We start from the raw sequence: 25,873 nt of genomic DNA, 5'->3' as shown, positions 1-25,873 counted from the left end.
ATCTCTGGGTGGGGGTGGTTGGGTACAGGTGTCTGCTCCTACTCTGAGAGATGTCAGGTTCTCTCTCCACCCCGCCTTTGTCTCCCAGGGTTACAAAGAAAGCATGAGCCAGTGATACGGGCACTAGCCTAGGACTTGGGAGATGTGGGTTTACTTCCCTACTCTGCCACATACTTCCTGTGTGACCTTGGGCCAGTCGCTTAGCCTCCATGTGCCTTATCCGTACAGTGGGGGTAACCATCCTGCCTCCCAGAGGTGTGATGAGGATAAACACATTAAAGGTTGTGAGGCGCGCAGGTGTGGTGGTGATGGAGGCCAGATAAGTACCTAAGATAGATAGGGTGCCCCTGTTCTACTCTCTCTCCTCAGAGGCTGGAGGACCCCTCCCCCAGGTGTGAGGGAAGAATTTAGCCATGTAAGTGATGAATGTATTTTTGTGTCATGTCCACGCAGGATGGAGACCATCCTTTAGGTATTACAGCAAGTGGGCTGCGCTCTTCGGTGCCATCATCTCTGTCGTGATCATGTTTCTGTTGACCTGGTGGGCAGCCCTGATAGCCATTGGCATCATTGTCTTCTTACTGGGATACGTGCTCTACAAAAAGCCTGGTGAGTAACTGGGGCTTCTTGTTCTTAAGCAGACAGTGGCTCTAGTGAAAATGCCAGGCTGAGATATCGGAAGTCTATTGGTCTCGGAGCAGGGCAGCATCCGTGCAAGATTCCACCATGCTCTCTTCTGCCAACAAGGCAGTCATCTGGGAGAGAGGTTTCTATGACGCGGCCAAGCCTGCCGTAGTAACTGAACCCAAACCCTCCCACTTGCTTCACACGGGCAACTAAACAAACCAACGCATGCACAGCCAGGCTCTCTGGAGCAACCCTACAATAACAAAGCAGCCCGTGCACGTGCCCAGCTCATTGCCAGCATCACTCCTATTTCTGTTTTTAAATGGTCTAATATGTTCCGAATGATTGTCCCTCTCCAGAAGTGAACTGGGGCTCGTCTGTGCAGGCTGGTTCATACAACTTGGCCCTGAACTATTCCGTGGGACTCAACGAAGTCAACGAACACATTAAGAACTACAGGCAAGTAATAGTGCTGTGTGGAGGATGACGGCAAGGGAACATGGCCCTCATCCCGAAACACAGAAGGGGCTCATGTGTTTGAATAAGTCCCCCATGTTCCCCTCAAAGGCATGACTAGTCAGCTGAACCCCAAATGAGACTCAACTGAGCGTTAGTAAACTTGTTTAAATTTCTGCTCCTCTCTGCACCTCTGGGTTGCAGCCAGGGCCAGAAGGATGGAAGAGGAAGAGAGTTTTCACAGTCTTTTCAGCCCAGCTAGACACCGGAAGTCCTTGCAAGGAAGCCTGAGGTCTCCAGCCCAGTTGTGTACTTCCTGGAGGATCTGATAGTTTGGTAGTGAAGGACCCATGCATCCAAAAGATACTGCGTAGATTGGGTGGGTGCCATTAGCCATACAGGGGCATAGTGATCAAATTCCACCAGAAGATCTCAGCAGTGACTTTTTTGCTGTAAGTTACCAGCCATCTTTTCTTCTTCCTCTCTAGACCCCAGTGTCTGGTCTTAACAGGCCCTCCCAACTTCCGCCCAGCCCTGGTGGATTTTGTGGGCACTTTCACCAAAAACCTCAGCTTGATGATTTGTGGGAATGTGCTGGTAGTAAGTATTTTCGGTTCAGCTTCTCTCTACCACCTCCATAAGAGCAGCACGAGCAGCAGTGCAAGGTGGGGTAGGATGCAGGTATCTACACCAACCCTAATCTGGCATCTGTTCACTGCCAGTACAAAAGGAGTAAGCTGTGTGATATATTCCCTGGCAGGGCCCTGAAAAATAATATCCAGGGTTGTTAAATGCATGGGGATGACTCTTCCAGTCCTTATGTAGCCCATGCAAACTGCAGGTCTTTGTTTCCCTTTGGTGGTGGGGTTACCTACGAGGGTCATGAGGCTGATACTATCTCTAGCTAAGGAGCTGATGTGGTAGAGACTTATGTTTTCAGCTCTGAAGGTCCTGGGTTCAAACCTCATTAACGGCCAAGGAGTTGGTTCAGTTTGAGTTTTGCCAGAGAGGGGATTTCAGGGTTTGATGCCCGGACTTTTGCGGAGTTGGCACATAGCAGAACCTTTGCAGGTTAGTAGTCTACCACTGCTGAGTGAACCAGCACCTATGCTGCCTTACCCCTCAGTCACAATAGGACATGAGAGCTGAAGATAAAGCGTTCTTGGCTGAGGGGTTTACCTGTGGCACAAGCTTCCTAAGGAAATTAGAGTAGTCCAGAGTTGGGGCACCCTGAGGCCAAGATAAAGACCCTTTTCTTTGACAGAGCATAACAACCTGAAGATAAAAAAACAAAAATAATCTCCAAGCAAAGCCTCCTTTAACTAGGGAGAGGAACTCCATGAAGATCACTAGGAATCTCATCATGGAGATATCTGGGAGTCACTTAGATACTATGGTCTTCTTTTTTCGTCTGTCTTAAAAACAGCACTGTTAGATGTCCAAGTCTAGGTTAGTGATCCAATGGATTGGTTCAGGTGATGCGGAGTGGATGGCAGAGATCTCATGGGGATATGATGGTTTGGGATGTTGATTGAGGAGGTGTTCTGTAGTTTGATGTCCATTTCTGAAGTCACAGATAGGATTGTGTTTCAGTCCCCATTTATGGAAAAGGCAGATGCATCTGTCATGTGTTGTGGGATGCAGCTAAAAGTCGACCATATTTTCTATGGGAATGAAAAACCATGGGGATTCTTTGGTTGGGTCCTTGATGAGGTGTTTGACTGGGATGTTGGCATCCTTCCACCTTGCTCACTGTGGTGATGGATTGTATAGAAGACTTGGAGGTAGATAGACAAACCCAATTCTTTACCACGTACCTATGATTTAAAAATATATTTTTAGGCACTGTTAAATGACAAAAAAAAAAAAAAAAAGTAAACTCATTTCTGTTGGAAAGATCCCAGGCTAATTAAGCAATATTGGTGACAGGCTACAACATTTTCATGGGCTAATGGCCTCCTGCTGCAGATGAATTGTCAATGTGAAGATCAGGCATTGCTTTTGAAAGGGGACATTGATCATAGGACAACATTCTGTCCCAGTGACTTCATTTCTTCCAGACCAAATGGCTGATGTAGATGTATTCATTTTTGCCTGAGGTGTAGCAGACTGACAGTTGCTCACACAGAGCCCGATCAACAGGAGCATAATCAGTACATTGTATTACTAAAGATAATCTTGCAGTAAAGGCACCAAGATGAGGCTCTGTGGTCAATTTCCGGCTGTGTGCGACCTTGGGCAAACCACTGAGGCTAGGATTTTCAAAGCTGTATTGGTACATGAATATGGATCTGTGTACATAAAAGTCCTTCTTTAAAAGCAACCAATGAAACCTGCATTCCAGGCGATATCATGAAGGCTTTTCACAGATTTTACCAGGTCCTGTGCCACATAAAACTTCATTGGTATCAGTGAGATTTTGGCAAAGGCAGGACTGAATTCTGGTATCATTTAAAGTCCACAGAAGTTTTGCCAGAGATCTCAGTGGGAGACAGAATCAGGACCTGGGTCAGGACTTCAGGATTTGGCCCTATAAGATTGTCTTCAGCTTCCAATTATTTTCAACCTTATTTTACACAGACACAGTGAGCCCTGTGGAGCCACTATTAATGTAATGTGTGTGTGGGATGGGGAACATGTATTCCAAATCACACTGCAGTGTGATGAGGATTAATCGAACTTCTGCCTAATGATGGCTTGGAAAAAGTACAGAGAAGGGCAACAAAAACGACTAAGGGGATGGAACAGCTTCCCTATGAGGAGAGATTAATAAGACTGGGACTGTTCAGCTTGGAAAAGAGACAACTAAAGGGGGATATGATAGAGGTCTATAAAATCATGACTGGTGTGGAGAAGGTGAGTAAGAACCACTTAACACAAGAACCAGATATCACCCAGTGAAATGAATAGGCAGCTGGTTTAAAACAAACACAAGGAAGTATTTCTTCACACAACGCACAGTCACCCTGGGGAACTCAATGCCAGGGGATGTGGTGAAGGCCAAATGTATAACTGGGTTCAAAAAAACAATTAGATAAGTTCATGGAGGATAGGTCCATCAATAGCTATTAGCCAAGATGGGCAGGGATGCAAGCCCATGCTCTGGGTGTCCCTAGACCTCTGACTGCCAGAAGCTGGGACCGGATGGCAGGGTATGGATCACTTGATAGATTGCCTTATTATTTTCATTTCCTCTGAAGCATCTGGCACTGGCCACTGTCAGAAGACAGGATACTGGGCTAGATGGACCATTGGTCTGATCTAGTATGGCTGTTCTTATGTCATCCCACATTTCCAGGGGCTAAGTCTGGATCTCATATATGATTCAGGAGACTGCAGGATATGAAGCTGTTTGGTGCAAAGTAAAGCATATTATTTTATGGGGATAAACTTAAAACCACCAGCTAAAAATGGTTTGCATGTCGCAAACACACCGAGCCTTAATGCTACTGTTGTGTCCTTTCCTCCCACTCAATAACAGGGACCATGCAAGCAGAAGATGCCAGAATCCAGGCTCACCTCCAATGGCCATACAAAGTGGCTGACCAAGAGAAAGATCAAAGCTTTCTATACGGACGTGGTAGCTGATGACTTGAGAAGCGGAGCCCAAACACTTATGCAGGTAAAGCCCTAAACTGGATATGAATTATGAAGGAACTGCAGTCCCCTGCTGTAAATCTTGCATCAAGGAATTCTTCAATGTTTCTTAAAAGCGGCCTTCAACCTTTTCACTGAGAAGAGGTCAGTATTGTGGGAGCCAGCATGATTTGCTAAGGGATGGATTATGACTTGGCGTTCATGCCCGTCCAAGGGACTAGAGGGGAGTAAAAACTCTCCTGGTGCCCCTTCATGGGTTAGCCAGCACTCTTCATTCCATCTCTGGAGCAGGTGGGTGGGGAATGAGTGGACCCTTGGCTCCAACCCCCCACTCACTGGCCAATGTTATAATTTGCTGTTGACCTATTCCAATGGCATATTATCCTTGTCCCCCATGGAGCAAGGAGGAGGACTTAAGATTTAGAGGGGTGTCTCTGAGACACAGTGCTCCTGGGACTGCTCCTGGCATAGTGCAGTTTACACACTACTCCTTGCTCAGAACTGGGCCTAGAGGGCACTATCTAGTGGCTCCTGGGTCATAGGACTCTGTGCATGTGATGATACCTTCAGATGAAATAAATGCATGTGTGTATGGCAGGGATGTATATATAGTCCTATTAACACTGGAAAAATATCTATTAACCAAGGCATCTGGTCTTGGGAAGATGAAACCCAATATCCTGGTGATCGGGTACAAGAAGAACTGGCAGACAGCTCACCCTAGGACGGTGGAGGAGTACACTGGAATCCTGCAGTAAGTTGGGAGGCTGGTTGATGATAGTGTTGCCTGCTTTGTTTGCTCCCAGTTGAACAGTAGGGAGTTCTGGGTGAACTGGAGGACACTCAGGAAGGAATATGGTGGTGTATAACTAGCCCGCTTTCATGGCTATCCATCTTCATGAATCCACTGCAAAGTTTGACACCAGCAGCCTCCATTGGCTCCCAGTTTAGCCTCTGGAAACTTAGCAAGGCTGTTGCAGCCGCTGGTCAGCAAGATGTGTATTGGTGGGTGTTCAGGGCTACTACCAGTCTCTCACTGCAGTGGGGAAGGATGGGCTTGAGGCTAAAGCAGGGGACTTGGGAGTCAGGAGGTCGGGATGGAGATCTAATTCCTAGCTTCCTGTGTGACCTCTGGGAAGTCACTCAGTCTCTCTGTGCCCCAGCTTCTCCTTCTGTAAAGGGGGATAAGAATACCTACCTGACCCTGAGTTGTGACTTTCTTTAGGAGGGCAAAGCCTTATTTCCGTGATTGTTTTTATTAGCATGTGTTAAATTAGGTGGATTCCAACCACCGCAGTTTATCTGCACCTCAGACGTCTAAATTGCTCTGCCCATTTTTGCATCCATACACTGACTACATCTCACCAGCTGCCTTGACCACATCTGATAGGCAAAGGCAATCCCAGGGATGTGTTTGCTTTAGCTTTGCTCCAATTAAGGGCTGACAAGCGTTTGCATCAGTAGTATTTCCAGGCACGTGGGGGAAGAGGATCTGACAAGCTCGGTGCTCTGCACAATCCTGCCCACCCTCTCCATGGGTGGAGAAGACCCTGGATGCAGCAGAAAGATGACAATTCCGTTGCATCAAGGGTGCCATGGAGCAGTGGTTTTTGGAAGCTCGCTATGATCTGGGAAGATCCACAGGCCACACTCCCCCCTACTTCCAGTGTAGAAGGGAAACACAGCCACTGTGGTACTGGGGCCTGTGCCCTTAAGGGCTGAGCTTCCCAGACAGCGTCTGGGTGGGGCACTGGGAAGCTCTTGTTAGGCACAGCCAGCTGGAACTGGACACAGAATAAAGCAGAGCTCTTGCATTCACCTGAAGCACGGAGTGATCACTGAACACCACCTCCACCACAGCCCTGGGACTGAAGTGAGTAGCTCTTAGACTGCTCTGTGCTGGAGTAGGAAGGGTTCATGTCTCTGGGCTCTCTCTGAGACTCCTCAAGGTGTAGTCTGGCCACCTAGGATTTGTGCTGGGGGCAGGATTTGCTCTGTAGTAACCTCAGTTACAGTGATCACACCAGTACCATTTGTCTTGAAGTTTTGGTTAGCTTTTAAAGGCATTCCCCACTGGAAAAGCTCAGAGGTCAGGTTCATTTGGTGTCTTGTCTCCAATAGTGACCAATGTCAGATGGCTAGCATACTGAACTAAAGGGACAGCCCCTCTGAGCCTGTTCCTAGAGTCCCATCGAATGCAAAGAATGTCAGTGCTAAGTGTGTGTTCTCGCTCTCGTTCCAGTGATGCGTTTGACTTCAAGTATGGAATATGCTTAATGAGAACGAAGGAAGGGCTGAATGTTTCCAGAATGATCCAGGCTCACAGTAAGTGTCTGTTGCAGCCACACGTGCAGGAACTGCACCAGCTGCTGCTGGGGTGAGACTGTTAGATCCCTAGTCTTAAGTAGCAGGGAGTGCACACGGGCATATCAGTTGAATGGATGAACACAGTAAGTCAAACCCACTTGCCCTTTGCAGATCAGTAACGGTGCCCCTCTTGTTAATAATTAAACAAGGTGTCAAATATTTCCCCCTGCAAGAGGAAGGGCTTTGACACAGAACTTTGACTGTACGTGGCCAGAATCCTTCTGACTCCCCAAATTCTTCCAGTTACTGCAACTGAACGTGCTATTCTTCACTTCCCAGCCCAAAATCATTTCATGGCAGTACTCTGCACTGTTCCACCCGAGCGGCTGCACTGGGGAATGTCACTGGGGAAATGAAGTGTATAACATATTTCTGGGTCATTTCAAAGTGCCCCCTAGCCAGCGGCTCATTGGGCTGACATGGTGAAGGCATGTCCGTTTCACAGCCAATGGTACACAAGGGAGTGGTACTGCCAGCATCACATCTGACCGCCTTTGACGGCCCTGTCCCAGTGGATCAGGTACCCATCTTGCTGCTGGGTGAACTGGAGGTGGCCTTTCAGTGTGAGATCAAATAAGACACACCCACAGCCTTCAGGACCGCAGGCAACCCCCTGAACAACTCAGTCACCGCACCTCACCACAGACTTCTTGTAAAATTCAGAGCTTGCTTTACAGAGCTCCAGTGTCTGAGATCAGCCTGGCCGCTTGGTTCTCCATTAATTCATCACCGCACCCACAAAGAGTGATGAAAGGCTATAGAACGAATTGCCAGTGTCATTACAGCAAATTACTCTCAGGGTGACCATTCACTCCCGTGCAGAGGGCTCACACAAAGTCTATGCACCACTTAAGACTCGCTTGAACAGTGCCCAGGCCTTGTGCTCTGCCTTGGGGTAAATTCACCACAGTGAACAGCAGTCCTATGTCATGCACATCTCTGAAATAACAATGAGCTCCTCATGAGCAGCTGGAACACCCTCTGCCACAGGTGCACAGGAGTTCTTGGGGCTGACAGAAGTGGTCTTTGTCTAAAGTCAATTACCTTCTGCTTTTTAACATGCTTTAAATCTTTGTTAGGTTCCGTGCAGATTGGCTAACGATGAAATTCACCATCGTGCAAAAGGCTGGCATGAAGTCTATGGACCATTTAAGTCTTCAGCGTAGGGCTTAAGTGGAATTTAAGTGGTGTCTGTCCTTTGTGCTGGCTTTCTGTGCAGAAGTGAATTTTCCCCTAAACTAGCACACATGCAGCAGAATTTAACGCTGCAACTATAAATGCAAACGTTTTCTAAACTAGCTTTAACTTTTCTGTTCAGGATGTTTTTAGAGTTCAAATTAAAATGAACATAAGTTCAATGTTCATTGGATTTAGCCATAATAGTTTTCTAAGTGAAAAGAACCTTCCATTGTTTTGTCTTTCACGTCTCCATTGCCTTTATTCTTTATTCTTCAATGAGAAACTGCAGAATTGGAATTAATTTGCAAACTGGACACCATTAAATTAGGCTTGAATAAAGACTGGGAGTGGATGGGTCATTACATAAAGTAAAAATTATTTCCTCATGCTAATTTTTTCCCCTACTGTTACTCATACCTTCTTGTCAACTGTTTGAAATGGGCCATCCTGATTACCACTACAAAAGTTTTTTTTCTGCTGCTGATAATAGCCCACCTTAATTGATTAGTCTTGTTACAGTTGGTATGGCAACACCCATTGTTTCATGTTCTCTGTGTATATAATTTTCCTACTGTATTTTCCACTGCATGCATCCGATGAAGTGCGTTTTAGCCCGCAAAAGCTTATGCCCAAATAAATTTGTTAGTCTCTAAGGTGCCACAAGTACTCCTTGTTTTTTTTATTCTTCTCATCATCTCTTTTGCAGTTAACCCGGTGTTTGACCCAGCAGAAGACCCTAAAGAGAATGGAGCAAATGGTGTGGTACCCACTGTGACAGGCACATGTTAGTTCTAACCACGTTCATCTTTGTAATATGAAATGCTCACCCTCCAACTTGCAGTGAAAAATAATGATGTTCTACCATATCAGGGCCAACTAGCTGACTGATTTTTGGCTACTAGTTACACAGGGACCCTGGCTGCAAAGTCCAGATCTGAACTTCGCTAAAGTTTGGGTCTGCAGGGTTTGGGGATGTTTGGATCAAGCGTTTTGGTCTAACCAAATACAGAAATAGGGTTCAGCTACTAAGCTTTGCTCTGGATCATACATTTACAGGATATGGCCTAGACCAGTGCTTCTCAAGCTATCTGATGTGGGGGACCGGCATTTTTTTTTCCAATGTGCGCGCAGACCGGCAGCCGATGGCTCGCGGACCGGCATCGGTCCGCAGACCACCACTTTGAGTAGCACTGGCCTAGACAGCATTTTGCCGTAGCCTGCAGGCTGTAAATAGGAAGGGCCTGCCACCTGCTGCAGAGAGTTGGAAGAACAGCACATGTCAAATTCCAGGACCTGTCTCTCATGCTGTGGGTTCTTTCCCCCTTGCTAGCGGATCCTGATGCCCTTACAGCGGAACAGCAAGCAAGCACCATCTTCCAGACTGAACAGGGCAAGAAGACTATTGACATCTACTGGCTCTTTGATGATGGAGGTGACCTTTGACCTTAATACTCTGAGTCTGCACACAGATTTGGGACTTTTTTATCTCATTATTTCCATCCCACCCTCCATTCAGCTCATGAATGAGTCTGATCACTGAAGGTTTTCCCCGCTACAGCTGGGTCTCAAGCCACTGCAGGGCAGTGACCTCTTCAGCTGTGCTCACCCCCATGTAATCATCCATCTCAGTCATTCCTCAGCAGTGTCAGGGTCAAGTTCTCCGAAGGACAGTTCCTACCCATGCATTTCCAGCTTTCCGCAGGGTGAAGCCCTTCACAGCAGTGTCCGCCTAGCAGTTGTCAGCTACCCCCAGATCACTGTACTGCTCCTGTACAGTGCTGTTAAGTTCCACCAAAACCTTGCCATGCTTGGCCAGCGTGGCCTACGGAGGACATTGCCTGAGATTCTCAAAGGCGATGAAGAGAGGTAGGTGCCCAACTCTCATTGAAACCAGTGGGATTTGGGTGCCCAACTCTCTTAGACTCTTTTTGCAAATCTCACTCATACTCTCTTTGCAAAATCTCTCCTGCACTGCCCTTTCTACCAGGGCTGCTGATAGCACGCAGGAGGCTTTCAATATAATCGTTTTGAGCAGAAAACATTCGACAGCAGCACTGGCTACAGAGACTTGCTTCGGTTAATCATGTTTGTTACGGTAGCACCTAGGGACCAACCGAGATGGGGGTTCCGTTGTGCAAGGCACGGTACAGACATAAGCAGTAGGCTGTCTCTGCCCAAAAGGGTTGCCATCTAAATAGACAGGACAGACAAGGGGTAGTGGAAAAGAATACAATCTACAAGCAGAGCAATCAATGTGATGATGGCAAATGGAGTATTTGTTCCATGATTTTTTCCCCCAAGAGTGTTAGGTAGGAGGAAACAGCTAAACGGAAAGACAAGAGAAGGGAGAGGAGCGACGGGGACAGAACAGAGGAAAAACTTGAGGGGAGGAAGGTAGGAGGGTAAGATGTAGAGTGAAGCGGAGGTGAATTACTATATTATTAGGGCTGTCAATTAATCACAGTTAATGCATGCGATTAACGCAAAGCAAATTAACTAGATTAAAAAACATAGTTGCGATTAATTGCAGTTTTAAATGCACTGTTAAACAATACCAAAATACCAATTTATATTTATTATAAACACTTTTTGGATGTTTTTCTACATTTTCAAATATATTGATTGCGATTACAACACAGAATACAAAGCATACAGTGCTCATTTTATATGATTATTTTTTATTCCAAATATTTGCACTGTAAAAAAAGAGAAAAGAAAGAGTATTTTTCAATTCACCTCATACAAGTCCGCTCAGTCCTATGTCTTGTTCAGCCAATCGCTCAGACAAACACGTTTATTTACATTAATGAGAGAGAATGCTTCTTATTTACAATGTCACCTGAAAGTGAGCACAAGCGTTCGCAATGCACTGTTGTAGCCAGTGCTGCAAGGTATTTACATGCCAGATATGCTAAACCTTCGTATGCCCCTTCATGGTTCGACTTGTAGGCTTTAAAGTTTTACACTGTGTTTGAGTGCAGTTATGTAAAAAATAATAATTCTACATTTGTAATTTGCACTTTCAAGATAAAGAGATTGCACTACAATATTTGCATGAGTCTCCATCTGGGACTAACTGCAACCCAGAGATCTGGCAATGCAGGGTGTGATTTTTAGCTGGGGACATTTAATACTAGACGGAGCAGTACACTAGAAAATACATCCCAGGGTGCAATCTCACACTGGTGGGGGGATGGGCTGGCAAGCACACAGGGTCTTCTCCATCTCTGATTTAGAATGTTAAACAGTTGTTTGGTCCCCAAAAGTAAGACCCAATCCCTGTGCTCTTCCCTGTGGCAGGTCTCACGCTCCTGATTCCATACCTCCTCAGCCGCAAGAAGCGATGGGGCAAGTGCAAAACCCGGGTGTTTGTTGGTGGGCAGATCCACAGGATGGATGAAGAGAGGAAGGCGTAAGTGCATTACTGAGCATTGATCAAATAGAGCTCGTGAGACCATTAGATGCCACTAATCCCATCAGTAATTCAGAGTCACTTCTGTTATGATTTTCTGTACACAAAGTGCCTAGTACAAAGCCTAGTGTAGCCAATAGGAGTCTTTCCATTGACTTGAGTGGACCTTGCATCAACTCTGTATATTCAGTCAGAATAGCGTGTATTTTGGATTAATTGAAATAACTAAGGAAGAAAGAACAAAAGCAAAGTTTCCATGGGAGAGCCCAATCTGTGTGTCTGCTGTGAAATCAACTCAACCGCCCAAAATGGCAGCTTGCCTCACCAGATTCCTAGAAATGTAAAGGCACAGCATACAGAAAACAAAATAATAACAGTTACCTGCCACCTACCCCATAGATTGTACTATCTCACAGATTTGCTGCACCTTCTGGGGATTTAAGTCTGGAATTTTGCTGTTTACCCAACACTCTTCTCTTCGTTTTAGAAATGTCAAAAGCTCTTTTTTTATTTTGATCATTTTTAAATTGTATTTCTTCTGCATGGTATGCCATGGTCCTGGTCATCAGCTTGTGTAAATCAGCATAATTCCATTCCAGCTAACGGAGCTATGTTGATTTTCATCATCGGAGGATCTGCTCCATTTGTTTGTTTGTCTGTTTATTTTAAAGTGACATTGCTTGTGTTTGTGGGAAAATGTACTGAGAGTGCACAAGGGTTGAGAATAAAAAATGCAAATATGATTTTTAAAAATGCAAACCCTAGGGCCACGGAAATGAAATTCCCGCTGGTAAGAGGCCTGAACTAGGTGGCTCGTGAAATTACAGGAGCTGAACACAGAAAGAGCTGTCAGCAGTAAATGGGAAAGTAGCCGAATGCCACTACAGAAGATGTGGTAGTTAGGTGATTGTTAAATACTCAGTGGACCAGAAAAAGAGAAATTGGCCATGCCATGAAAGCTCGCCCTGCTACCTCCTGGTTCTGACTTTTCACCTTGAAGATGACCGTGCCAATACTTACTACCTGGCTAAATTCTTACTACCATGAGTGGGCCTAGTGTTTGCAGGGCTTGTTAAGCAGACAGATATTTATAATAATACTCTTCTTTAGCACTTTACATCAGTAGAGCTCAAAGTGCTCCACAAAAGAGGTCAGTAGCAATTTCCCTATTTTACAGAGGGGGAAACTGAGGCACAGAGAGGCAAATTGACTTACCCATGGTTACTCAGCAGGCCAGTGGTGGAGCCCAGGTCTCCTGAGTCTCAGGCTAGTGATCTGCTTCTCTTGAGTCTTAAATGTTCAGAGAGTTTCTGGGATGGTTGGTAAAATATTGAGCAGGAAAAAATGAGTAGATTTTTTAAAAAATCCCCCCCTTTTCTCTCTTACAGGATTGTCTCTCTGTTGAGCAAGTTCCGACTTGGGTTCCATGAGGTGCATGTCCTTCCAGACATTAACCAGAAACCACGCCCTGAACAGTACGTTATTGCTATAGTTTTTGTCTTTGCCTCTTTGATTCTCTAGACGTGGTTCCTGTGTGTGTGTGTCTTGATTGTGGGTATATCAAGTGGTTAATAGGTCCATCAATGGCTATCCTCCATGAACTTATTCAGGTTTTTTTTAACCCAGTTATACATTTAGCTATTGTAACACCCTATGGCAATGAGTTCCACAGGTTAATTTGTGTGTTGTGTGAAAAAGTATTTCCGGTTGTTTGTATTAAACCTGCTACCCATTAATTTCACTGGGTGACCTCAGGTGTTTGTACTGTAGGAAAGTATAAATAACACTTCTCTATTCACTTTCTCCTCACCATTTGTGCTTTTATAGACCACCGTCATATTCCACTTCAGTCACCACTTTTCTAAGCTGAACAGCCTTGATCTTTTTAGTCTCTCCTCATATGGAAGCCATTCCAGACCCTTGATGGTCTTTGTTGCCCTTCTCTGAACCAGTTCCAGTTCCGTGATATCCTTTATGAAATGGGGAAACCAGAACTGCACACAGTATTCAAGGTGTGGGTGTACCATGGATTTATATAGAGGCATTATGATATTTTCTGTCTTATTTTCTACCCCTTTCTTAATGGCTCCTAACATACTATTAGCTTTCTTGATCACCGCTGCGCATTGAGCTGAAGTTTTCAGGGAACTATCCATGATGACTCAGACCTGACCAGCATTCTTGTTGATCCAGGATCTCTCTTCAGAAGACAGAAACAAACCACAGCCACCATCTTTCTAATGGGATCCCCTAGCTTGCTCACAAACCCTAGCAGCATTTACACAGTACAGCAAATGTCAGGACAGAGCTCCAATCCTATCATGCTCTTTGTTTGTTTGCAGCATCAAGAGATTTGATGACCTGATCGCCCCCTTCAGGCTGAACGATGGGTTTAAGGATGAGGCCGTGGTGAATGAAATGAGGCGTGACTGCCCGTGGAAGATTTCTGATGAGGAGGTTAATAAAAACAAAGCAAAGGTAGGGACATGACCACTGCTATTGGGAGATTTGAACAGCTGGGCAAGGGAGAATACCTAGGAATTCTCATGTAAAGGATTTTCCTGACCTAATCCATGATTCAGAAAGCTTTTCTTGCTTCCAGGCTTTTCCAGGATCCCAATCCTGTAAGGTGCCGTGAGCGCCTCCTGTGGGTTGCTGAGCACCCTCCACTCCCACTGAAATCACTACAAAGCAATAGCATTCAGCACCTTACAGGATTGGGCCCTTAATGATTTGGGAGCCCTCTGGGCTCCATCCTGCACCCACTGATGTCAATGGAAGTGTTGCCATTGACTTCACTGGGTGCAGACTGGATCCTTCATGAGCTCGTCTGGTGCTGTGGAGAACAGAGTGAGCTGCAGAGGGTTTTCATGCTGATTCCATGCTGACGCAGTGGAAGGACCAAAGGGTTTGGAAGGAAATGGCTCTCAGGAGAGGTGAAGGGAGGCGGCATCGTTCGGCTGGAGACGAGGTCAGCAGGCAGACCGGGCTGACTTTAGGAATGCCCGGTGCTGGCAGCTAGGGGCCTCACCAGTAACCAGGGTGAGGTCATGGTTCATCCTTAATCCCATGCAGGGGATCTTTTGTGGGCCGGCGCCAAACATATATGTGGACCCCATGGAGGCAATGCAGCATGGCGAGGGGCCAGCCAGAGGCAATGGGCATGGCATGGCAGGGGTGGCCCTGCTCCGCCCAATGCGAGGGCACTATTTACAAACCAGCAGTTGCCAGACGCACAGTGGCCTGCCCGACTCTGTGCTGGCAACAAGCCCCTTCCCCTCAGGGGCAGGCCTATGCCGCACCACACAGCCCCCCCTGCCCAACACTCCCCGACTCCCTATAGCCAGAGGCCCCTTGGACCCACTATGCCCAGCACCCCCCCAGACCCACCCACAAATGCACAGGACCCTGCACAACACCACCCCTGTGCACAGCCCCACCACAACTGCCCAGCACCCCCCACAGAACCCCCACTCCCTAGTGCCCCAACACACACAGATCCTCCCCACCGCTTCACAGCCCAGCAACCCCCCCTACTCCCCACAGACCCACTCCCCCAAGCCCTGCCTCCCGGCCGCTCTCACCGGCCCTCGGGAAGGCGACTGTGTCTGCCGGGCTGAGCCGGCAGTGCAGCCAGGGCTGGGCCCAGGGCTGGGAATCGCCCTGGCCCCTCGGGAGTGGTGTGATTAGCCAGGTTAGCGCCTGCCCGGCCAGGCTCCCTCAAGACGCACTTGCCAGGAGGGTCCCAGCCAAGCCCTCCACATTGTTTCCCCCCCACCACACACACACAGACACACACCTGGCCGAGACTGGCCAGGCTTCTGCACCAGTCCCAAGCAGCCCAGCTCCGGGGGGACAGCTGGGGGCCCACAGGTGGTGGAAAGCAGAGACTTCCCAGAGCCGGAGGTGCACTGGGGTCTGAGCAGGGGGGGTGGGGCCAGGGAGCAGAGAGGAGCCCTTGGCCAGCCAGCGGGTAGGCCGAGAGGAGCAAGTGGTGGGCGGGGGGAGCCAGCAGGGTCTCGGGGCACAGGGCAAGCAGAGCAGGCCAGGGCCCCTTCTGAGCATGGGCATGGCTCCATGACGCCACTGGAGCCATTGTAAACCCAGCACTGATCCCGTGGGACAGTCCCGAGTGTCACAGATCTCTCCTCTGTTTGGCAAACGACCACAGCCCTGCAGCATGCGCTCAGGACTCACTGAAGTCGATGGAATGACTCCCACTGGGGACGGCGGGTGTTGAATCAGGGAAATCCGCGGGCATTCCGGGGGGACGCTGCCTGACTGACTGTGTGCTGATGTGATTTTTACTTCTTGCTCCTTAGTCACTTCGCCAAGTGAGACTGAATGAGATTTTGCTGGATTACTCACGGGATGCTGCTCTCATAGCCATGTAAGTAACAGCAGCCCCCAGAGTGATCAGGGTCCATAATGTGCCTCTTATGTATTGTCTTCTCCAACAAGTCAGTGTATTGATGGGCTGTTCTTGTTCTTGGATAGATTACTATGGAAACAGTCCCTTCAGTCTTCTTCCTTCTACATAATAACAACTAAGCAGACACTACCAGTCCATGTATGCCCACAAGTATACCCCCTTCTATGCAGCATCTGCAGAAAGGCCCACCGAAAAATACTAGTTTTCTACAGTGATGGCCTCATACACTATGAGTGATGTTATTATAGGAGGTAGGGCTCAGGATCATTACTGTAGCATAATGCAATATTTTTTCAATTTGTTTGTACAATAGTGCAGCAGTTTGGAGCAGACCTAATTGTGTAGACTGGATAATTGCTCCTCTGATGATATAATCTCCACCTAGAAGGCCAGGTTCTCTGCTGCTCCAGAAGAGGGGAAGGGGCCACAAAAAAGCTGGTTGCAGCTCCCTGATTGAGGTTGGCTCGATGCTGGAACCTGTCCTGGCATAATTTAGAGCAGCCTCAAGGTTGCTTTAAACTATACCAGTTGATAGAATCCCCTAAAAGGGCCAATCTCAGGCTCAGAATAGCTGGAATGCAACAGCACTCCAGTTGTATTGGCTTTGCCAAGGTGGTGTGTGGGAGTTGTGTAGGAGTGGGTTACTCTGGGTCTGTCACATGGCTGATGACTCCACATGGTGGGAGAATTCTCAACTGGGGAGGTCCATCTGCTTTCTGGCCCCTGTTTCACCTCCTGAGTGGTGCAAAAGGGCCGGATTTCACAACAAAATCTGGCCCATAAGGCCTATTGGGTGTAGTTTTGGAGGCTACATTCATATGGCCATAAACAGGCGAGCAGGTGTCCCTGTGTCAGTGATGCCCAGTTAGATTTTGACTCTTGTGAGACTGTCATTCATTCAGAAATCTTTTCAACCCTCCAGACAGTGTTGGTCACAAGTGTGACACAGGAAGCCGAGCCCCTCTCCTGTCAAGGCCAGCTGACTGAATTCAATTAACTTTCTTCTGGTCCTTGCCCTGATTGTAAGAGCTACAAGTCACGAGCACTGAACTCCCCCCACAGCCTGTAGTCACAGGCCACCTAGTGACCAGTTGAGGAAACACAGCTCTTCATTTGTGAATGCTCGACATGACACAAACTATTCAGGGAACTGAATCTTAAACAGGGGCTGCCTATGGAAGCATCTGCAGCACAAGGACTGTTTATAGGGCGAGTCAAGTTTACCAGTTCTGCTCAGCCCCTCTGCTAGCAGAGATAGTACAAAGAAAGCAGAATTCAAAGTGAACAGGAATCAGTGTGGTGGACAGGACCCAGAAAGTTGGTGGCACACAGTTGGTATGAGGTTTCAGAGTAGCAGCCGTGTTAGTCTGTATTCGCGAAAAGACCAGGAGGACTTGTGGCACCTTAGAGACTAACCAATTTATTTGAGCATAAGCTTTCGTGAGCTACAGCTCACTTCATCGGATGCTGTAGCTCACGAAAGCTTATACTCAAATAAATTTGTTAGTCTCTAAGGTGCCACAAGTCCTCCTGTTCTTTTCGTGTATGAGGTGGATCTATAATCTGCAAATCTACATGGACTCATCACACAGGGAATAAAACTCTTCCAAGGCAAAAATAGATGCAAGGGTTTTCTCTTCCCCCCCTTTATACCTCTCTTGTTTTTGTTCTTCTCCTTTCCAGAACCTTGCCAATAGGCAGAAAGGGGCGATGCCCCAGCTCCCTCTATATGGCCTGGCTAGAAACCCTCTCGCAAGACCTGAGACCCCCAGTTATTCTGACCAGAGGAAACCAAGAAAATGTTCTGACGTTTTACTGCCAATAGAATGTGGTTGAATGCACGGTGGGTTGGGATGTGACTTTTTCAGGCCAGGTTTTGGCCTTGGAATGAACTCTTCCGGTTTTTCGGGTGCTAGTCACTGGTAAAAGCAAACTCTCCTGGTTTCAGCTGATGGCAACCATTGATAAAGGATTACTGATGGGAAATGACTAACACTGGTTTATACCAACTCTGCTCTCCCCCTCCTGAAAACCGATCTTGCTGATCCTAGTCTTTGCATATCCTGGGAGCGCCTTAATACCACCACATGCCAAATGTTGTATGGGGGGAATAATTTGTTCCTGAGTTCTCTAATGCAAATTCCTGAGTGGGACCTATTGGGCAACACAGAAGAGGCAGTAATGGGGGGAAAGTCAGAGCTTTTACGGGAGATTTTCAAAGCTGCCTAAAAGATTTGGATGCCCAAAGGAACTGGGCTTCCAGTTCCCCCAGATATCATCTGGCCCATTTATTTCCCATTAATTTGCTGAAAATGACCCTGTGATTCCAATCAGAATGTGACTGCTGGCTGTTAGAAGCTGGGAAATTCATCAAAGTTTCTAGCCCCAATTGTATAGTAGCTGTATGCTTCTTTGTCAGTGAAGGAAAGAGGCTGGTGAGAGAAGAGAAAGGGGGTGAGGGAAAACAGGAAGAAAAATTAATAGGGACGGGACTTGCCTTAGAATTTTAGGGAAGGAAAGGGAGACCCCACTGCATTACAATCCTGCACTGCAGCGTAGAGGTTTGTGCCAATGACCACGCATTGCTCCAGGATGTTCTGCTGCTGTGTCAGCACATATTGTGTCTCCTTTGTCCCCACAAAGGAAACTGCACTGTTAAAAATCTGAACTGTTCCATTCTCATGACACTCAGTAAGTCAGGTTTGCCGACCCTTAGTAAAGCTGAGGAAACTGAGGCAGAGAGGTTAAGTGAGAGGCCCAAGGCCACATTGTGAGTCACTAGCAGAGCTAGGATTAGAACTCCGCACTCTGACTCCCAGCCATTCCCTCATTCCTGCTGGCCACACTGCCTCCCTCATTATTATAGCCATTTTACAGCTGGCGATGCTGAGAGAGGTGATGTGATCTGCCAAAGGTCACACAACATGTCAGTGGCAGACTTCGGGTCTCCTGATCCCCAGGCCAGTTTTCTAATCAACCTTCTTCTAAGATACTGTCAGAGACAGATTTGGTTCAGAGTGAATGCTACGGGGAATGTGCTCACCATAAGGTTTGACAGTGATACTGCTGTCCTCCCTGGTCGTGTTTGTTTTAATGACCTACCCTGACCCCAATCAAGCATTAGCGAGAGCGCTTGTCTGCCTTCCTTAGACCCGCACACAACACTGGCGGGGGTACATGAAACACGCCGCCCTGCAGTCCTCTCTTCTATTAAAAACAGGTATTAAGCTCGCAAAACCCATAGGCCCGTCGGGTGAGGGAAAGTGGCTGCCCATGTGTGAAATGAGGGGGGAAATGAGTGGCCCACAGTGGCAACTGATGCTTATTGTCTTCTATCATTTCCTTCCAGAGTGACACCTTGGCATCGCCGTGAGCCTTAGCTCTGTCTGGTGACACTGCATCACCTGGCCCGGCTGTTAGCACCTCAGCCTAAGGCTGTGTGAAATTCCCTGTTCTTGCTCCCATTGGTTCAGTTCTGCCAGCAGCAGCATGGTGGGAGCACTGGTGAAGACAGGGGTCCAGGGGTAACTCTGCTCAGGGCAGGGCAGCGTGATATGATGCTTAAAACCCTGGCAGGTGCTGGTGCCTGTCCGCACTAGTGCTCCCATGTTTGAACCACTGGTGAGACTGCACCAGTGGTGTGAATGCTACCCGAGGGTCAGCAAAGCCTAGGTCACCCTGACCTTGGCACGGGTACCAGGCTCCGCTTTTCACAATGGCCCATGGATTGTTTTCAGCCATGTGTGACGTGGGCAGCACAAATGGACTTCTCTCCAGTGCCGAGCCGGAGGCTGGTGTTTTTCCACCTAGTAAACTCTTCCATCATGGAGAAAAATCCCTCCCTCCCGGTACTTCAGAGACGTGAGTGACAGAGGCAGCCAGGCCAATTCATCTCTTGTCTTTGGGATGGTGAAAGGTGCTGGGCTGACCTGGAGACTGCAGTCCTGTCTTTCCTCAGAACAGGTAAAGCCTGGGCAGCAGCAATGGAAGCTTTTCACATGCTGGGTCTTAATTCGGACCAGCTGTCATGGTTCCATTTCCTTGGCCCTTTAAATCCTTGGCCTCTCTGCTGAGATTGTTATCCTTAAAGACCAGTTAGATTATGGAACAGCCTTTTCCACCACTGCATCATAAAGCCAGAAGTAGGCAGGGCTTGATCCTGCCAGGTGCTGTGTGCTCTAGGGTGACCAGATGTCCAGATTTTTGGATCTTTTTCTTATATAGGCTCCTATCACCTCCCACCCCGTCCCGATTTTTCACACTTGCTGTCTGGTCACCCTAGCCATCCAGCAAAGCACTGAAGCATGTTAACAGAGTGACTCCCATGCTTAAAGCCAAGCATGTGCTTTAGTGATATGCTGGACCAATGCCAGGGAGCTCAGCGCTGCATCAAAGGATGATGTGCTAAGTGCTAAGCAAAGTGCTATTTGCAGCGGATACATCTGCTAATGTGAGCACAGTCATTGAATCGGTTGCTAATTCTTCAGGAGAGAGGGAGGTTAGTGAGATGCCAGAGAGGATGGGCTGCTATGTTCAGCTTCCAGCCTGCCTGCTCCTCCTCAATGTCACCCAACTACAATGTTGCTGGTCACGGGATCTGTTTTCAGGCCTCCCCTCCTCTTTAAACACCAGCCGCCAGCAGGGCAGCTGGCCCCAGGCTCTATTTTGAGGCCCCAGTGATAAACTTCAGGTCCAGGGGTCAGGTGCAACGCTCTCTCCAAGTGCAACTGAAAGCACAAACTGCTCACGCCCTCTACAAATATTCCCACCCTCCCTTCCCAAGAACCCAATTCACAGTAGGACTAACGGCTGCCACAGGAGTCCTGGCTGTTTTAAGTTCCTGGGACTTCCCCTCAAACCACTCCATCATCTGGTCTTTTTTTCTGATTGATGAAAGGTCACATGCACTTACCTATAGAGTTTATCTGTAGCAAACAATCCTTAGAGGATAAAAAGTCCTTTCAGCACACGAGGACAAACAAGGAGATCTATTTTCAAAATACATAGCAGATGTACAAGCATTTATATCCGGTGCATACCGCAGAAGACTCCAGCCAACATTAATATGCTCCCATCCTGTCCATTGTACATATAATGCATTGTAGCAGTGGAGAAATGCCAGAAGGTTTTGCATCTGTTGTTCTGGCAGGGTCTGGTGCCACTTTGAGTTGTGTCCCCTGGTCTGTGGGGAGCTTGCTTCCAATGATGAGCTTGGTGAGTCTGGGGCGTTGTTTGAAGGCTAGAAGAATGTTCTCTAGAACAGTCCTGCACCAGTATCAACTTCCTGGACTCACAATCAGCTTCAGCAATGGAACATTACAAACAACCATGGACAAGAAACTCATGGATCACCACACCTACCTTCACAGATCCAGTAACCACCCCAAACACACCAAGAAATCTGTAATCTACAGCCAGGCATTCAGATAGCACAGAATATGCTCCAAGGAGAAATTCCAGGATACACACCTTAACACCACCTTCAGCGAATAAGGATGCTCCACCAGAGAAGTAGATCACATCATGGAACAGGTCACCCAAAGACCCCAAGAGAAACTACTTCAATATGGCTGGGGGGAGGAGAACCTCCGACCACACAGACCTCGTTGTCACCTGCCATATGGGCTATCATTAAACAATTACAACCCATCCTCAATGGGGACCACATCCTGAAAGAAATCTTTCCCAAACCCCCTCTTCTGGCCTTCAAACAGCCTCCCAACCTTGCCAAACTCATCATCAGACACAAGCTCCCCACAGACCAGGACCTAAGAACTTAAAGTAGTGCCCAGACCCTGCCATAGCAACAGATGCAAAACCTGCAGATGTCTCTCCACTGCTACAATGATCAACACTCTCCCACACCACACCTTTCACAATCCGTGGGTCCTCCTTCACATGCCTGTCACAACATGTGGTATACCTCATGCAGTGCACTAAATGTCCCAATAACGCAACTCTGTGGGTGAAACCCAAGACAATCACTGTGTTCTCAAATGAACTCACACAGAAACACGATAAAAGACAAAACATTCTGTCACTTACGGGCGTACGCTTTTCACACAACAATCACTCCATATCTGACCTCTCAGTTCTCCTCCTTAGGAGAAACCTGCACAACACTGTCAAAAGAGAAGCCTGGGAACTTACATTCATAACTTTGCTAAACACTAAAAATCATGGTCTTTAATGAGGACAATGGATTTATGGCTGATTACAACAATCTGTAACCCACTAGCCTCCCTTTTTTGCCCTTGGACTGGAGGGGTGTTAACAAGCCACCTCCTGTTGAATGGTCTCTTACTATATACGTTAACTACGCATGATAAACAATCTGGTCCACCTTGTATTTAGCTGTGACACTCTGAGTGCCTTTCCCAGAACTGAAGAAGGAGCTGTGTATTGCTCAAAAACTTGTTTCTTTCACCAAGAGAAGTTGGTCCAATAAAATATATGAACTCACCCACCTTGTCTCTCTAATATCCTGGGACCGGCATGGCTACAACAAGACTGCAAACCTTGATTCTGGCCTTTCCTCACTTTTGAGGGCTTGACTTTGCAACTTTAACCTTCTTTTAAGAGTGTGTGTGTGTGTGTGTGTGTGTGTGTGTGTGTAAATAATAATAAGTAAAATAAGGATAATGATTCTTCCATGCCTCCTGGGGTGCTTTGAGCCTGAATTCTTTACTGTTTGCAAAGTACTTTGAGATCCTTGGGTTGAAAGCCCTATGCAAGTGCAAAGTAACCTTAATATCTGTTGATGTTATAGGGCAGTCCTAATTCAGGCAATATCCCTTTGTCTTTAATTAGGTTTTTGCTGAATTACAATTGTCCGGTTGCACTGTACTTTTGAAAAGGGAACATCTTTTATTTCTAAGGGTTAGGATCTTGCATTAGCAGGAGTGTTGAAAGCAAGCTGATAATCTCACCCAAGGGACTTAATTCTGATGGGTTTTACACCAGTAAACACTTTTGACTTCAGTGATTTAATCTTGATTTACTCCAGTGTAAGTGAAATCAGACTAAGGCCAAGGAATGCAGCTGTATCATAACAAGCCTGGATTTCTGATCCATAAAGGCCTTTGTATTTTTGAACATCGGAGTTAATTGTACATTAGGGCATTTTGATCACATGCTGGTCACCCCATGTTTGCTAAGTTCCTTCCAAGTATGCATTACCACAGAACAGAGATGAAGCTAAGTATAGAATAATCACCGACGATACATGTTCTTGCTTTAGCTTAAAGTGCTCAGGATCATCAGCCTCTGGGACTGGCACACACGCAGCCAGATTTTCAGACGTGCCTACTCATTTTGGATCCCTCGATTCCTGGGAGCCCATCTTTCGACAGCTTGGGCTCGATGTTCCGAGCAACTGAGCACCCACAACCTGAGATGTCTCAAGTTGGGCACCCAAAATCAGCGGCCACTTTTGAAAATGTTGGCCTCAGCCACTTTTTCACAGAGTCAAAGGACTAGTCCCTGTTCGCTCCTTTCCCCTACCTTGGCATCTGTTGAGGATGGGATAGAAAAGAGCTGAATGGAGCGTAGCTGCCTACAATTCTTGTGAGCACAGTACTTTCAAACCCTTCAGAGACTACAGCCATATGCAGTAATATATTCAAATAGATGCATTGGGCTTGCAGCCTGGGAAATGCCAATGCTCCAGGCATTAATGAGAATAACACTTTGCTCTTACTTGGCACTTTATATCTTCAAAGAGCTTTACAGGTGTTAATTGATCTTTCATGGACACAGCATGGATCCTTTCATGGGCAAAACTCTACCTGACATTGACAACTGGACTGCTGCAAATGTCCTTATCATGCAGGACTTCATGGTGAGAAGCCCTTCCCCAGGTGCTTGGGGAGATGGAGGGCATGGGGAGCCTTTCTCCATCACATACCCCATCCAAGAACTAATCGCAGTCTCAGACAATCACAGACTCTCTCTGTGCACCTCTAGGAGCCCACGTTGTCCCAAGGGGGTAGGCAGTGATGAGGAAGAGGTGGGGCCATGGCTCTTCCCCGCCTCCTACACTGGATCACAGAGGAGACCAGCCGTTTTGGGGGACCAGGCTTATTCTGCACAGTGGGGAGTGCAAGAAGAAATTGTGTCTGAATCCCTCCCCAAGCCCAGCACGGGGCAGTGCAGCTCCATACTGCCTCTCTACTCAGGCCAGTGCCCCGGTGGCGTGATCTAGCCCCTAAAGGAACTCTACAACCGATGTAAATCAGTTTCTCTGAGAATCCCTCCCTCCCATATCTTAGTTTTTTGGAACTTGTGGAAGCAGCGAAGAATCGGATCCAGGATTAATTTGTTTAAAATGTAACAGAATTATATAAAGTTCAAGTGCGTCATCCCCTTCACTCCGTGCCTGATCACAGCCTTTGAAAAATGCATTTGCCACCAAGGGAAGCAAACAGTCAGTGGATGTGTGGGCCTCCTCTCTCTAATCACAAGGCAGAAGAGCATGCTTTGGAGACCGCAGGATCCACTGTGCTAGAAAGCACAGATGTTTGAACAAACACCCTGCAGAATCAGGGACATCAAAGGAACCACACACCTGACTCACTAGCTGACTGAACAAGATGTCACTCTAACTCAGCTTCAAACTTCCTGGAGCTGACAGCTCTTTCTTTGGGCTCTGACTGATCCAATAAAGACCCACAGTTCCATCTGCAGCTGGACATGGTGAGAACCATTCTGTTGGTTGTTGCTGCATGGTTTAGGAGCGCTGCCTTTTGGTGTGGTGTGAAAAAGGGAGAGCTGGTTTTTTTTATAGATATCTATTTAAAAAGAAGCTTAAAAAACACCAGCTGCCAGCCACAGCTTCTCCAAGGTCTAAATCATTGTGTGAAGGCTTGAATCCAACCCCTGGGACCCTTATATAGTGGAACTGGAAGGACATCTCTTTCCTAGCAGCACTGAGTTCTTCCTTGTGTCTTTTACCAGCCAGACATGTTTATGGCTTTCCCTGCCTTTGTCCTCTAGCCCTCTCTGATGCTTAGGCTGTGGCCTTTTCTATCATTGCCAGGTCAGGAGTCTGTATCATGCAAAAAGGCTAAAATGCCATTCTGCTGTTGTACACATCCATATGATCTGGTTAGATTCAACTCTGGTTCCAAATTTACTTCTCGTTGTGGAGGTGGTCACAGGAATTCTGTAGCAAAGAAAGGGCTTAGTAATGCACCGCAGTATGAGAGCAGTTTTTGGGCTCTGGGAACAAACGGAAAGGTTTGGTTGCTATATTTAGTACTTTCCTGTTGACTTTGTGATCCAAGACATGATTATTTGGGCATGTAAGGGCACGGAGCATGCTCAGCTGCAGAGCATTCCCAAGGCATAGAGATCCAGGGGTTCTGCCACAACACTGCCGAATTGGACATGTGCTCAGTCCGTGTGGGACATATGCTGGGAATGCCTTTGTCATATGCTCTGAATGACAATGGATTGGCTGTCCATATTACTTATATGTTACTAGCCAACCGCATCTTCCTTACTCACACTTTTGCTGAGTCTGCTCGTGGACGTTTGGATCCACAGCCATTCTTTTCCAAAGACAGAAAGGCTGCATTGGAGGCAATCCTATGGAGAATGAGAGGATGTGTTACAAACTCAGAAGCTGCCCAGAAGGAGAAGTGACACCCAGAAGGGGGAGGAAAGGCCAACAAGAGGAGCCTCTCTGCAAAGCAGAGCTAACTCAAGGAGGAGGAGGACAGAGTGAGAGGAGACACACCAGGGCCAACTGGAAAAAGAATCACCATGGGGAGGTGACCTCCAAATCCCCAGAGGCGTTACCC

The 25,873-nt window shown here is 47.2% G+C and overlaps 1 protein-coding gene across 2 annotated transcripts in view; it reads left to right on the top strand.

Annotated features, from left to right (window-relative positions):
• The window catches only part of SLC12A3 (solute carrier family 12 member 3), a 37,588-nt gene extending 18,405 nt beyond the window's left edge, over positions 1–19,183 (top strand). For both annotated transcript variants that reach the window (XM_074968531.1, XM_074968530.1), the window contains 13 exons: positions 454–609; positions 987–1,086; positions 1,572–1,683; positions 4,565–4,705; positions 5,328–5,434; positions 6,923–7,005; positions 8,933–9,010; positions 9,557–9,658; positions 11,527–11,638; positions 13,027–13,113; positions 13,981–14,116; positions 15,961–16,028; positions 17,754–19,183. In XM_074968531.1, the coding sequence (XP_074824632.1) occupies positions 454–609; positions 987–1,086; positions 1,572–1,683; positions 4,565–4,705; positions 5,328–5,434; positions 6,923–7,005; positions 8,933–9,010; positions 9,557–9,658; positions 11,527–11,638; positions 13,027–13,113; positions 13,981–14,116; positions 15,961–16,028; positions 17,754–17,895 (1,424 nt within the window). In that variant the 3' untranslated portion in view covers positions 17,896–19,183. The remainder of the gene's footprint in view (positions 1–453; positions 610–986; positions 1,087–1,571; positions 1,684–4,564; positions 4,706–5,327; positions 5,435–6,922; positions 7,006–8,932; positions 9,011–9,556; positions 9,659–11,526; positions 11,639–13,026; positions 13,114–13,980; positions 14,117–15,960; positions 16,029–17,753) is intronic.
• Positions 19,184–25,873: the final 6,690 nt, after the last annotated feature.

Source organism: Natator depressus, chromosome 12 (genome assembly GCF_965152275.1).
Source record: "Natator depressus isolate rNatDep1 chromosome 12, rNatDep2.hap1, whole genome shotgun sequence".
Classification (NCBI taxonomy): Eukaryota; Metazoa; Chordata; order Testudines; family Cheloniidae; genus Natator; species Natator depressus.
Note: the sequence above shows the minus strand (reverse complement) of the source record. Positions and strands in the feature narration are given on the sequence as shown.